Source organism: Haematobia irritans, chromosome 1 (assembly GCF_050003625.1).
Source record: "Haematobia irritans isolate KBUSLIRL chromosome 1, ASM5000362v1, whole genome shotgun sequence".
In the NCBI taxonomy this organism is placed as follows: domain Eukaryota; kingdom Metazoa; phylum Arthropoda; class Insecta; order Diptera; family Muscidae; genus Haematobia; species Haematobia irritans.
Window position 1 is genome coordinate 76597158 of NC_134397.1, and position 15096 is coordinate 76612253.

Sequence of the window (15096 nt, forward strand, 5' to 3'; positions counted from 1 at the left end):
ATTTAGCTTGTAGGAAATGGTGTAGAGTTGTCATACTTATAGGTGGGTGTATCACCACCGGCTATTTTTTCCAAAGATGTTGTAAGTACTTCTTTGGCTTCATCATTATCGAGGCTAGTGGTACCGCCAACAAGATTGGCACTACGTTTGGCACGAATCATTGGCTCCTCTTCAACCTGAAAATAAGAAAAAATGCAAAGCGTTAATAATCTCGATAAATTTTGAAAAGTCCTATCAACGGTAATTAATGGTTATTTTAAACTATATAAAATATTTTCTAATATCTATAAACTACATTAGAAACCCCTTTTGTTTTTAATTATGACACTAAACATACTCGTATTAACCATAACTCTCCAAGAAAAAAGGAAAGTGTTTATAATCTCGATAAATTTTGAAAAGTCCTATCAACGGTAATTAATGGTGTTTTAAACTAGATAACATATTTTCTAATATCTATAAAATACATTAGATAGCCTTTTTAATTATGCCACTAAACATATTCAAACCATAACTCTCCAGGGTATTCATTTTAAGCGTACCACATTGTCAAGCACCATTTAGTACTTATCTAGCTTAATGGTTAGATCTATATTTATAGAACGTATTCCATTTTCCTTGTGGACATTATTGAGCAATGCGGTATTGTGGCAGGTTTGTTGCCTCATTAGTTATATTAGAAAACGTTCATTACATAAATCACATGAAAAGGGTTTCCATCCAGTTTTTATCTAAAAATATCCCCATTCCACTAGAGTGGTGGAATATATTTTCAGTCTAATGACAGTCTTAATTGCCACTGCTTTTGTGTTGTGATTGCGATGTATCCGTACATAAGGGAGCACATATTGCCATTTTATAAAAGGTGACAAAAAACGGTGAATAAAGTTTAATCAGTGAATTATTTCGTTTTATAGTCGTCACATACGAGGTAGACATCCCAAAGGACACAAGGAGTTTTAAAAATGCAAAGGATTGTCACTTTCTATGCTTTAATTCCACATAAAGGGATTTGAGAGGCAGAAATCCACCGAAAACTTGTGCTATAAGACTTTTGGAAGACTACGTTAAAAAATATCTACATAGTACACTCAAAGAAATTTATTAGAAGGCATCTGCTAAAACAGCAAAAAGTCTACTAAAAAACAGTGAACCCGCCAGGAAGAAAAATTTTGGATAATTATAGAAAATTTAGTTTATTTTTAGAAAATTTTAACTAAATAGTATTACAAACGCTGACATCTCGCAGATATTACAAAAATAACATAAGTAAATATAATGATATCCTTTTTTTGAAAAGTTCGAAAACTAAGCTTTTCAAATATAATTTTTAAAAACATGTTTTTTTATTTTATTTTGAATGTGCAAAAATATGAGAAATAATTTTGTTTTCCACGCATTGAATTCAGCTTCATACACTGAAAAAACAGCATGCCTGGTTCCGAAGATTTAGTTTTACACTAATGATTTGGGCATTGATTTCGAGCTAATGAAGCGGTGAACTATAGTAAGGATATTTTTAAGACACAATTATCTTTCAAATTAAAAAAAAAATGAAAAATTTGAACTTATTAGTTTTGTCTGTTTTTGTTTGTTTTCTTCATATTCTATCAAAATCCTTTAACCCTTTCACAACCGATGTCCACTTAGAATGACATTCGAAAAAGACACAAAATTCTATTTTCCAACTTAGTTTCGATTCATTTCTCGATGTTGTTTTAAAGTAGATGCTTTAATCTAAATAAGCTTTAAATATTTTCCATATTGGTGAGCACTAAAATACATTTTTATAAACTTCTTTAACAATAAACGAAAAATATGAACATTTGAGACAATTTTTCTACTGTATGTCTCTAGCAAATGGGCATTTATACAAAAATTATAGCTGATACTTTTTCGGGATTTTTTGTATTTTTTCTCACACTTTGAAAGATATTATAGGCCAAATAGCGCTTCTTTTCGTAAGGCCATTTGGTTACAATTCAAAAATCAAGTTTTCAGAACAAGCTCATATAGCTCTTGAAGAAAATGAGGTAGGATCTCAAAATGACAATTTTTCTTTTACATGCTGTTAGTACTAGTAAAAATACATGAAAAATTAAAATTTTTAACTTTAGGTTTATTTCGGTAGTGAAAGGGTTAAAACCATGTTAACTACAGCTAATATTTCCAAATTCAGACTAGACTTTAAGTAGAAATTAGGCTATGCTTCAAGTAAAAAACTCATTTAAAATAAAATGTTGAAAAATATGTCCTACTTTTGAACGCTGTTTTGCTTTTTTGTCAAGATGCAAAACGACAACAAATTTAAAGGCTTTTACATAAATTTTGAAGATGTTTTCACTAGAATTAAAGCCAAGTTGACCTTAGTCAAAGATACCCATTTTTAAATCGAATCACATAACTATAAAGACAAAACGACTTCATTGAAAAGTTTATTGACATTTGGACAAGGAAAAAAACTATATATCAGAAAAACGCGTCTTGATTCAACAAATTTCAATAGTATCAATTAATGTTTTAATTGACTTTCAATTAATTTTTTAATTGACTTTCAATTAATTGACTTTCAATTAATTGACTTTCAATTAATTTTTTAATTGATACTATAATTACTGTGGTTGAAGACATTTCACTTAAAAACACTAGTTTACACTGAAAATGTACACTTGAGAGTCGACGTTTCTTATGTATTTTGATCTGCTGAATTCGAAAAAAATGTTAAAAAATTTTTTATGGAACAGTTTTTGAGATATTCCGTTATTTTTAGTTTTTCGCTCTTTTTTCACTAAACAAATTATATCTCGAGTTAGAAATGTCCGATTATATCGTTGTTGTCCGATTATATCGTTACTTAAACGAAAGGAATTAAGATGACGAATAATCGTGTATAATTGGATCTGTGAGAAGTTAAGTGGTTCAAAAAACTAAAAATAATGAGATATCTCAAAAATTTTCCATAATTTTTTTTTTTAATTTTTTTCGAATTAAGCAGATCAAAATACATAAGAAAAGTTGCCTCTCATCAAGTGTACATGAAAATTTTTTTTTGTAAACTAGTGTAATTAATTGGATCAATTAATTTCGTGATTGAAGACAAAATATATTTTTTTGTATGCAGTCTTAGAAAGTACTCTATAGCCGCAAAAAAGAATAGAAAATAAAAAAAAATATAAATAAAAAATAGTGAAAATAAAATTAAAAATTTCACTCCCACGGGGATTTGAACCTATCCCTATTGACATTTTCACTTCCATGGAAAATGTTTTGAGAAGGTTTTGGAAATTACCACAATATTCACTTTTTTGAATGAAAAAAACATATTTCTACAAATATGTATAAAAATTATGTAAAGCATAAAACAGAATTTCTAGAAAAAATATTTTATAAAAAAATTTCCCGCTGGTGAGATTTGAACCTGTGATCATTATTTTTTCATTCATACTAATAAAGAACATCTCGAGAAGTAGTTAGAATGTTATACCTTGGTGTCATATCACAAACATTTGAATTGACGTTTCGACGAAAAACATTTTTTGTTCGTTTTTATACCCACCCCTAGAGGTGTGCACGTGAGTAATAGTTTACTCACGCTCACGCACACTCACGACTGAAAAATCATACAAACGCACATTCACGCACGATATTTTTTGGTAGGACTCACGCTCACGCACACTCACGACAAGAAAATTTGTACTCACGCGCACTCTCGCACGAAAACGTCGTGACTCACGAAAAATACCGTGACTCACGAAAAATATCGCGACTCACGAAAAATATCGTGACTCACGAATAATTTTATGATTAATTTGCCTTACCGAAGTGTCTGAAAACATGAGCATTATTAAAATCGAGAGTGCTATTAAACTCTTAACATCCCAGGTGTCACTAAAATTGTAATTGAATTTAACTCTTAAGGGTTTTGTGCTGGTGAGCACTCACGAAGATATTATTTTCGTGACTCACGCTCATGCACGACATTTTGGTTTTTTAATCACGCTCACGCACACTCACGCTGTTGTCATGAGCGTGACTCACTACTCAGGAACGAATCACGAAAATTTTCGTGAGTCACGACAATTTCGTGTCACGTGCACACCTCTACCCACCACCATAGAATGGTGATGGGGGTATAATAAGTTTGTCATTCCGTTTGTAACACATCGAAATATCGATTCCCGACTATATAAAGTATATATATATATTCTTGATCAGGGAGAAATTCTAAGACGATATAACCAGTCCGTCAGTCTGTCTGTCCGTCTGTATGTATGTGTGTTGTAATCACGCTACAGCCTTCAATAATGGAGATATCGTCCTGCAATTTGGCACAGATTCGTGTTTTGTTTGCAGGCAGGCCAAGTTCGAAGATGGGCTATATCGGTCCAAGTTTTGATATAGTTCCATATAAACCGACTATCCGATTTGGGGTCTTGGGCTTATAAAAACCGTAGTTTTTATCCAATTTGCCTGAAATTTAAAATCTAGAGGTATTTGAGGACCGTAAAAAGGTGTGCCGAGATGGTGCCCATCGGTCCATGTTTTAGTATAGCCCCCATATAGACAGATCTCCCGATTTTACTTCTTGGGCTTATAGAATCTGTACTTTTTATCCAATTTGCCTGAAATTGGATATCTAGAGGTATTCTAGGACCATTAAGAGGTGTGCCGAAAATGGTGATTATCGGACCATGTTTTTATATAGCCCCCATATAGACCGATCTCCCGATATTACTTCTTGGGCTTCTAGAATCCGTAGTTTTTATCCAATTTGCCTGAAATAGATATCTACAAGTATTCTAGGGTCATAAAGAGATGTGCCGAAAATGGTAAGTGACGGTCTATGTTTTGATGTAGCCCCCATATAGACCGATCTCCCGATTTTACTTCTTGGGCTTCTATAATACGTAGTTTTTATCCAATTTGCCTGAAATTGGAAATCTAGAGGTATTCTAGGACTATCAAGAGGTGTACCGAAAATGGTGAGTACCGGTCCATGTTTTGATATAGCACCCATTAGACCGATCTCCCAATTTAACTCCTAGGGTTTCTAGAAATTTTAGTTTTTATCCCATTTGCCACAAATTTTAAATATACTGGGATTTTAGACCCACAAAAAAGTGTATAATCACATATCATAAATATTAAATAGTTTTTATCGGTCCATTTGGTAAAGCCTCCATATAGACCGATTTCAGATCTTGAGGGTACAGAAGGTACACTGATCATGAAATTTGCTTGAAAGTGAATGTAGAATTTCCAGATTTTACTTCTCGTAATCATTTAAATAATTGTGGTAAAAATCTACAGATTTTAGATTTCAAATCAAAACGTTATTGTATCATTTTTTTGCACACTTACAAGAGATGTTTATGATTCATCTAAAATTCAAACAAAAAATGGTTCTTATAAATCCAGAATCTGATCTAGTCTGCATATGTAAAATCTTTGCATTTATCTTGGGGAAGCGTACTGCTTGAACTGATCTGCTTGGGAAAATATTGGCATCAAACCCCCCTGAAATTTTCATAGGAAACTATTATATTTGATTCATGGTGGTGGGTATTTAAGATTCGGCGCGGCCGAACTTATTTGTTTTTTCAATTTCTTCATCCGAATGAACTTCAAAGGCAAAATTCATTGGAGATGATCTAAGTTTGTTCCACTTCCGGACCACAAGTTGGGAATCCAAACTACTTTTTTGGAAGCTCTTTTTTGCTGGGTAATAATTTTTTCTTTATTTAAATTCTTTAGTGACTGAAAGACTTCTGCCGTATGCTATTTTTTGTTTTGAATTATGTGAAACGGATTCAAAACCATCTCTTCATATGGATCCAAGACAACTTTTTGTTCAGTGTACCTATAATATGCGATGTTTATTTATACAATTATAAACAGTTGATAGAGTTTATCTAAAAACAGGCTCATCAAACGTGGAGATACATTTGTATTTTCAGCTAAAACAGTAAATGATTACTTTATATTCTAACCTCCTAAATTAAGGCATTGTTTGGGCTTTCTATGCACAGAAATTCTTCGAAAATTCCCATCTTTTGCCTCCGCAATTCGGTAACATTAACACGCTTATTTCATTATAAACCAAATAACTAAATGGGATGATATGATGGCGGGTGGAGTAGGAAGAGAATGGAATGGCGGCATGTAATGAAAAATCATTGCCTGGCTTAAGGTTTAATTAAAATAATCAGGTTATCATGTAAAAGTTTACCCTCTGCCCCAAGGCATCTTTATTTCATTCTTCCTTGTTTGTTGCTGTCGTCGCTTGAGCTTGGAAGAGCAAAATACTGACTCCTGCACTCCTTTTATGAGTGTGTGTGAGGGTGTTTGTGTGTGTGTGGTAGTAAGTCATTGTCATCGTCCTCATCGTCACCCATAGCTATTGTTGCAATGAATTTTGTACACCAAAACAGCAACAACGATAGACGAGATGGCGGAAGGACGGACATACGGTTCAAAGGACAAAACGGACGGACATGGTGTTCCAATACAAAACGAATATGCAGGAAAACGACACAAACGACAAATGACAAAAACGTACGCAACAAAGTCAAGCGACGACGAACAATTGAATGGCTGGTAGACGAACAGAAAAAATGGCATACAGAAGTCGACAGGACAACGTATCAAACGGAAGAACATTTCAAAACGAAGAAAAAAAATATTCGCAGGAAAAAGTCACATTCAGCCGTGCAGACCCCCCACACACATGATAACCTGAACCTCATATTAATACGGTCACCACACAGAGAATACGTTAGATGATGTCGAAGACACGCTTGTGGTATTAGAGTGCTAATGAAAACATTTTTGGGCCCTCAAAAACCATATGCCTATCATACACTTACAAAAATAAAAGCATTGATTTGAACTCAAAGATTTGGTCCTTGGCTCCCAAGATATTTATCTTATTATTTTTGCTTTATTTACCTAACATATGAGTTTCGTGCAAGCTAACAACCAGTTGATTTTGTTACACCCAAAATACTTTGAAACACAAAAATACTTTGAAGAAAAACCTAATATTAAATCTATTATTAAATTTTCAATTTTCTTTTTGGTATATATAATAAAGGGTGATACGGTCAAAATTTGGTCAAGGGAAAACGCGTGTAAATCGGTGAAATCTTTTATTTAAAAGATCAAATTAAATTTCTTTTTCAAGTTCAATTAGTATAAAATTCAGGAAAAATATTCAGTTAGGCTTTCGCCAGTTTTTTTGGTCTTCTTTAGGTTCCGCTTGACGATAGCCTAGTATTTCTCAATTTAGCGGAGCTCTGGCGTGTTGGGAGGGTTCTTGTCCTTGGGAACCACCTGCACGTACCACTCCATGGCCTTTTTACCGTAATGGCAAGATGCCAAATCCGGCAAAACAGTACGGAACAACCGTGTTTCTTCAGGAAAGGCAGCAGACGTTTATTCAAATACTCTTTCACGTAAATTTCTTGGTTGACAGTCCCGGAAGCTATGAAAATGCTGCTATGAAAAGCTATGAAATTGCTGCTTGCCAGCTTTGCGTGCGAGTAGCTCGGATTTTCGCGATGCGCGAGCAAAATTTTGATACGCTGCTCTTCTTGCCTGGACGGCATTTTGACAACTGAAGAGTGAATTCTAAAAAATTTTCTTGAATTTGTTGAAAAATGTTTAGTTATTTTTGTGATATTGTCGTGATATCAGTTTAGTTAAAATTTTCTAAGAATAATTTAAATGTTCTAAAATTAACCAAATTTTTTCTTCCTGGTGGGTTCACTGTTTTTTTCAGTGTGCCAGTTTAAAAATCCAAATTATAACGGATACTTCAAAAACGTGATTCCAAAAACAAACCTTAAACCAAAAATTCTAAATTCTCAAAATAATTTTTTACCTATATTTGAAGCATTTTTATCTTAAATCTAAAGATTCAATATTTATGTTAATTTAACAACGATTTCATTAAATCAAAAATGTGTTTCTTTACTTTAAGAAAATTTTGCCTTAGTTCAAAGACATACGATTTTAACGGAGGGACGCAAATTTCCAAAATTTGTTTCCTAAATTTAATAACAACTATTTTTGAAACAAAGATTATAAACTTATTTTAATTAAAATTTCATTGTTTTAATGTCATTGATATTTTGTAAATTGCTCAACCTAAAATTTAGGTTACGTTATCTTTAATATTATGTAAATATTTTTTTCTGTGAAATTTAAAGGAAAAATTGAAGTTCAAAAATTATTCAAATAAGGAACATTTACTCATAATGAGCAAAATTTAACTAAAATCAACAAATTTTCATGAACTAAACAGAAGTTATGTTGGCATTAGCGCCCCCTTTATTGAGTGAAGATTATGTCTTTAACTTAAAACTATTATTCTTTACAATTAGATACAAAGATCCTTTAAATTTTGTGAAACAAAGGTTTTGCAATAAATTTAGAAAACCTTCTTTTAAAATTGGTTTCCTAAGATTTACGTTGCATATACAGTGCGAGTCAAAGAGGGGATATTTTAAGAAACCAATCGATTTGGTTAAATCAAGTTTTTGTATACTAAAAACAAGGATATTTAGTTTAGTTATGAAGTTTCCCGTTTTCTTATCAGAATCTTCAATAAAAAATGTCTTTGAAGTTTTTAACCAAAAATGGTTTTGTTTACCTTAATGACAATCCGCCTCAAAGACATCTAACTTTATTTCAAGGACAGAAACTTTAAAGACGATTATCCGAAGTTTAACGTAAAAATTCCTGGCAAAAAATCGTGGCCAAAAAAAGCAATTAAAATGTTTTTGGTTTTTTTTTTGTTTTTCCGCCTAATTGTACATATTTCTCGAGGGTCTTTTACATAGGGCCTCATGGAATACAATTCAAGTTGTTTCTCTTCCAACTAATGGTATCTGAAGTATAATTGTACTAAAAATGAAATGTTCAACGTTGCCATGGCTCAGTTTTGGTTTTACAGGATCGAATGCAAACACATTTTTAAATGTGAAATGTGTTAGCCAAAGACGAAACACTCAACATCCATCACCGATTTGTCCTTTATGCCATGATGTGATGAACACAAATGTGATACTGCTACCAGCGCTGATGGTATTGATGACAAAAGTCCTGATGACGATGATGCAGATGCCGATGACGATGAGGATAATAATAAACCAACCATTAAAAAGGATTTAGGTGGATAGATGTATATCTGTACATTGCAAGATGACATTAACATCAAAGATCTAAATGACAGAGCTGGCGAAATGTACAAAAAGAAAAAAAAAACGTCATGGATTGAAATTATTTGTAGATTAGAAACTGGAGAAAATATATTTCAATCCATCCATAACGTTGTTAACTAAATTGAAAATCAAAACCTCTAAAAGCCATAGATTTCAACTCGGAACATATGTTTTTTATACCCTGCGCCACACTGTGGAACAGGGTATTATAAGTTAATGCATATGTTTGCAACACCCAGAAGGAGACGAGATAGACACATGGTGTCTTTGGCAAAAATGCTCAGAGTGGTCTCCTGAGTCGATATAGCCATGTCCATCTGTCCGTGAACACATTTTTGTAATCAAAGTCTAGGTCGCAGTTTTAGTCCAATCGACTTCAAATTTGGCACAAGTCTGTGTTTTGGTTTAGAATAGAACCCTATTGATTTTGGAAGAAATCGGTTCAGATTTAGATATTGCTCCCATATATATTTCGCCCGATATGGACTTATATGGTCCCAGAAGCCGGAGTTTTACCCTAATTTGATTGAAATTTTGCACTAGGAGTACAATTAGTAGTGTAGTCAAGTATGGCATATTTTATTGAAATCGGTACAGATTTAGATATAGCTCCCATATATATCGTTCGCCCGATTTACACTTATATGGCCACAGTGGCCAATCTTTTACTCCGATTTAATTGAAATTTTGCACAGGGAGTAGATTTAGCATTGTAGCTATGCGTGCCAAATTTGGTTGAAATCGGTTCAGATTTAGATACAGCTCCCATATATAGCTTTCGCCCGATTTACACTCATATGACCACAGAGGCCAATTTTTTGCTCCGATTTAGTTGAAATTTTGCACAGGGAGTAGAATTAGCATTGTAGCTATGCGTGCCAAATTTGGTTGAAATCGGTCCAGATTTAGATATAGCTCCCATATATATGTTTTTCTGATTTCGACAAAAATGGTCGAGCGATAAATCATAAATAAACTTTTGCGAAGTTTCATTAAAATTGCTTCATATTTAAATGTTTCCAATATTTTTTTACTAACATTGTGTTCCACCCTAGTGCATTAGCCAACATAAATTTTGAGTCTATAGATTTTGTAGAAGTCTATCAAATTCTGTCCAGATCGAGTGATATTTAAATGTATGTATTTGGGACAAACCTTTATATGTAGCCCCCAACACATTTGACGGATGTGATATGGTATCGAACATTTAGATCTATGGCACTAGATTTATGGCATTATTGCCACGCAAAAAGAAAATTAAAACGTTTGGAAAACGGGTATCGCAAACGATGTCTTTTGTTACAGATTTGTCCCAAATGAAAACATCTTACATCCTCCACACGGTGGGTATACTAACTTTGTCATTCCGTTTCTAACTCATCGAAATATTGGTCTCATAAAGAATATCTATTCTGAGTCGAGGAAAAATTCTGAGTCGGTCTAACGATGTCCGTGCGTCAGTTGAAATCACTGAGACATTGTTGATGACCTCAAACGAGCGACACGCAGTGGAATAACATACAGACCTGTCAGAACACTGCCCTTAGAACTGCAACAGGATGTCTCCGCAGTACACCCCTGGATCGACACAATTACATGTTGTCAAAGCAGTATCTCTTGGGTTGGTATCGCAGCAGTCATCCAAATCACCATCTTGTGTATAGACAACCTCCACCCAGAAATGTAAGGTTTGATCTTCACCTTCTAGAGCGCGAGATCCAGCGTTTTAAAAGAGAGCCTCTAGATCAGGCAGCATACCAGACAGGTCTGAACAGGATTCATGAGGATACTGTAGCTGAAGCGGTGAGAAGCTATAAGGTTAATCCTGTTCTCGGAGTCCGACTACAGCCCATAGCACCGGAGGAGAGGTAGTTTTGGCCCAACTAAGATCAGGAAAGTGATGCCGCCTCAATTCCTACTTATCAGTGATTGATAGCGACGTAGCTGACGTGTGTCCCGTATGTAATCAAGGGCAACGTGACAACTGTTACAACAACAACAACAACTGAGACTTGGTACAAGAAGTTGTTATATAGGTCGGATGGTATTGCAAATGAGCCATATCGGACCACTTTTAGGTCAGTTGCGACTTTAGACCTTTCTTATTTGTCGTTTGCCATGGCTCAACAATATAACATATGGTTGATTTATTACATGACAATATTTTATTCTAATGAAATACATTTTTTTGGCAACATTGAACATAAAATTTAAAGATCCCAGCAAAAAATAATTGTAAATTTGGAAGCAGTAAAACATAGTGTCCATACTGTAGTCACTACTTTTCCTCGCAACATTTTCAGTGCCGAATACAGCGTTTCATTCTACACATATAAGACGAACGACGTACTTAGAATATGTAAATAATGGTGGTGCTGAAATTAGCGCAGCTGAGTTGCACTAGGGTAAGCGGGTGCTTCGTCTCTCGCTTAGAAGATTGCACTCCTGTAAAGAAGAGTTGTTTGTGTATTTTATCACGACTTTTTGTGAACTATGTTATGTGGCAAGTTACGATTTCATGTTCTCCACATCCATATTTTGTGCTTCTGAAAGCGTTTAAATTCATACGTAGAAGAAGCGCATTTAAGTGGGACATTTCATTATAAATTCATCGATGAATTCCTTACAAGGGCAAGTGCTGCTTGACTTTTTTTTCATTTTCAAAGCTGCTGAAAATTCAGCAGGTCTTTTGCTGGGATATACATGCTTTAAAGTGATCTTTTTACTAACAAAACACTTTTTTAGAATTAGCATTAATTTTTGCATTTTTATATTGTGTTTAGCATTTTTTAGCATTATTTTAATCCTGATTAAGCTGCACAATTCTTTTAGATTTGGTCACACTGAGTAGAACATATCATCCATTGTTATTTATATTCACATATTTGTAATTTTACACTTAATCTTCGATTACTTAGCCATACATAACTAAGAGTATCTCGACTTATTTGGTCTTAGTTCTGATAAATCCTTAAATCCTGAATTTGCATATCTTCCATGTATAATCTCTGAAAATGGAAGCATCACTTTCTATAAAAACTGCTTACTGATACAAATATCCTTGAGAATACAGGACAATTCATTGGTTTACACTCCACTTGGGTTAGTTGTTCCAGCCGCTAGTAAATTCCTTACAGCGAATACTTACTGATGGAACTTTATTAGTGGTAGGTGGAAACAGAGACAAAAATCAGAAATCTGGTTCATTATTGTGTCGAAGAGAAAGAGAGATAGAGCGAGAGAATCAGAGGATATATTGCTATACACTAACATATGCACATACATAAATTTTTATTGTTCCTTTATCAGGCAACAACCACCACCACAACCAGCAGCAGCAGAATCATTTTCCGCTTTTGGCTTAAGGAAACTTTCCAACTATTTTAGCTACATCTTAAATGACAAGTTTCCTTGCCAAAAATGAATTATTCAAGACCCATAACCCATGGTGGCGGGGTCTGTGGGTGTTAAGTGTTGCACGGATAGTGGTATTACGGTTCGCTGCCAAGGTGGCAAGAAGTCATTAAACGATTCCTACAAAAATTGTTTACGTATCTAAGCCATCAAGTGAATGAATGGATGGATGGATGGCTGGTTGAGAATACTTTAATGGGAGCTTCGAAGTAAGAAAACTTGCAACTTTTTGGGGACGAACAAACAAATGTAACACCGTGTACTTAAGTGCTTACATTCAAAGGATCATAGCGAATAAATTAAAAATCATATTGTTTGTGCTTTTCACTCCTACTCGAGGACTATGAACCTCGAAAGGATGCACGACGAGGAATTCCATCTAAAATCGTCCATTCGAACATTATCACGTTTTATTATTTTTCAACGGCAACTGACACAAGAATATTTGTATCTGTGCCAATGGTGTGGCGATTGGGGGTGAGCGTAGTAGAGAGTTTTCATTGTGGCAACGAAAGGATTGGTGAACTCATACTCTTCAGGGATTTCACTGCACATGATTGAATTTAAAAATTGAGGATTAACACAATTAAGCATTTGCATAATCAAAACGGCTACCATGACGACAGAGAATAGATGAGGGAATGATGTTGTCTATAACTCCAGCACGTTCGTAATTTGATACAATTTAAAATAAATTTCCGTTCCCAGTATTACTTAGTCTAGGAAAGTCTAAGAGTTGATGAAGAGAATAAATGAAAATCATTAGCTTCAATTAATTTTAAAAGGGTATATTTTTGGGAATCGCAAATTCCAAATAAAATAAGTGAATGCAGAGAAAACAAGTATATAAGGCCGAAAGTTGGGCCAGGTCGAATTTTATGCGCTAACAATTTCCAATGGCAAGGTATCTTAACACTTCTTAATATTGTCTTCTAAATTGTAAGCTAGTCTTATGGAATTTATGCACTGGCCCGGTTCCAAAGATTTTGTATTTACATTAATGATTTTCGTATTGATTCTGAGCCAAAGAAGTCGGTAATTGAAGTAAGAATACATTTGAGGCAAAATATTCTCTTTTAAGATTGCGAACTTTGCCGCTTGTATCTTCATATGCTACATTAAAAGCGTATTAAAGACAGTTCAAATTTCCAAATTCAGACTCGACTTCATGTAGAAATTATGCTACGTTTCAAGTAAAAATCGTCTTTAAATTAACGTGTTGGAAGACATGTCCTATTTTTGGACACTTATTTGCTTTGTAGTAAATATGCAAAAAGGCAAAAAATTGAAGACAATTTCATTAATTTTGACGAATTATTCAGAATTATTAAAGCAAAGTTGACCTCAGTCAAACAAAATTTTCTTTTATGTTAAGATATTCGAATCATTAGTTAAGTGATAAGGACAAAACGACTTTTGGACAAGGGAAAAAACTTTATATCAGAGCAATGCGTCTTCTATGCTAAGCAAAATTCGCATTCGTATTTTAAGGACATGAAATCTTTGGTCTCAGGACAATATTTTTGCAGTGTGTTAGATACAAAAAAATACAGGCAAAATTATTATATAAGTCACTAAAGTTCTTGAACGGTTTATATAGTCTATATAAAATTAGGAACCGATATGAATCCATTTTCGCATGGTAGTTAGAAGGCCGAATTTCAACCGTATCGGATGAAATTTGTTGCTCCATTAGGCTGCAGAAGTCAAATCTTGGGGTCGGCTTAAATGGGGACTATGTGTAATTATGAAGCGATTTGGAGCAATTTTCGCATTGTTGTTGAAAAGATATTTTGACATCATCAAATTTCAAACGGATCGGATAAAAGTTACTCCTTCAAAAGGTTCCGAAAGTCAAGTATTGACCAGTTTTTGCATGGTTGTTAGACGCCATATTAACGTCACATACGTCACATTTTACCGAATCCTCCAAGAGAGGAAGTCAAATCTGCAAATCGAAGTTTTCTCTTTCAAGAGGTTCTGGTAGTCAAATCAGCGCGTCCGTTTATATTAGGCCTATACCCAAACGTGGTTCGATATGGGTCATATGGGCAATACCATCCGACCTCATAACAGTTACTTGTGTAAGTTTCAAGTCAATAGCTCGTTTCGTTCGGAAGCTAGCGTAATTTTAACAAACGAGCCGCCATCGCTAGATCGACTGAGAATTTCAACCGTAGAAAATTTCTTTAAAATTGGTATAAATTTCGTGCACCACTGTAAAATAAATGAACTTACTGACGGTAAAACTGTCTTATGGACCAGATCATGTCCATTTTCACTACTATTTAAGAAAAATGATCATTAATTTTTATAAAATTGAACGGACTGGTATGAAAATATAATTTGTAATATATGTATATTTACTGGCACGAAAAACTGACGAAATTTTTGTAATTTTAAACTGTATCAGAGTATACTACTTTAAGTATGAACTGCAAAAGAGTTAAAAATAGTA

At 34.0% G+C, this 15096-nt stretch overlaps 1 protein-coding gene across 3 annotated transcripts in view; it reads right to left on the bottom strand.

Moving 5' to 3' along the window:
- The window catches only part of CtsF (Cathepsin F), a 112968-nt gene that overhangs the window by 4731 nt on the left and 93141 nt on the right, over positions 1 to 15096 (bottom strand). For all 3 annotated transcript variants that reach the window (XM_075290848.1, XM_075290849.1, XM_075290850.1), the window contains one exon: positions 37 to 176. In XM_075290848.1, the coding sequence (XP_075146963.1) occupies positions 37 to 176 (140 nt within the window). The remainder of the gene's footprint in view (positions 1 to 36; positions 177 to 15096) is intronic.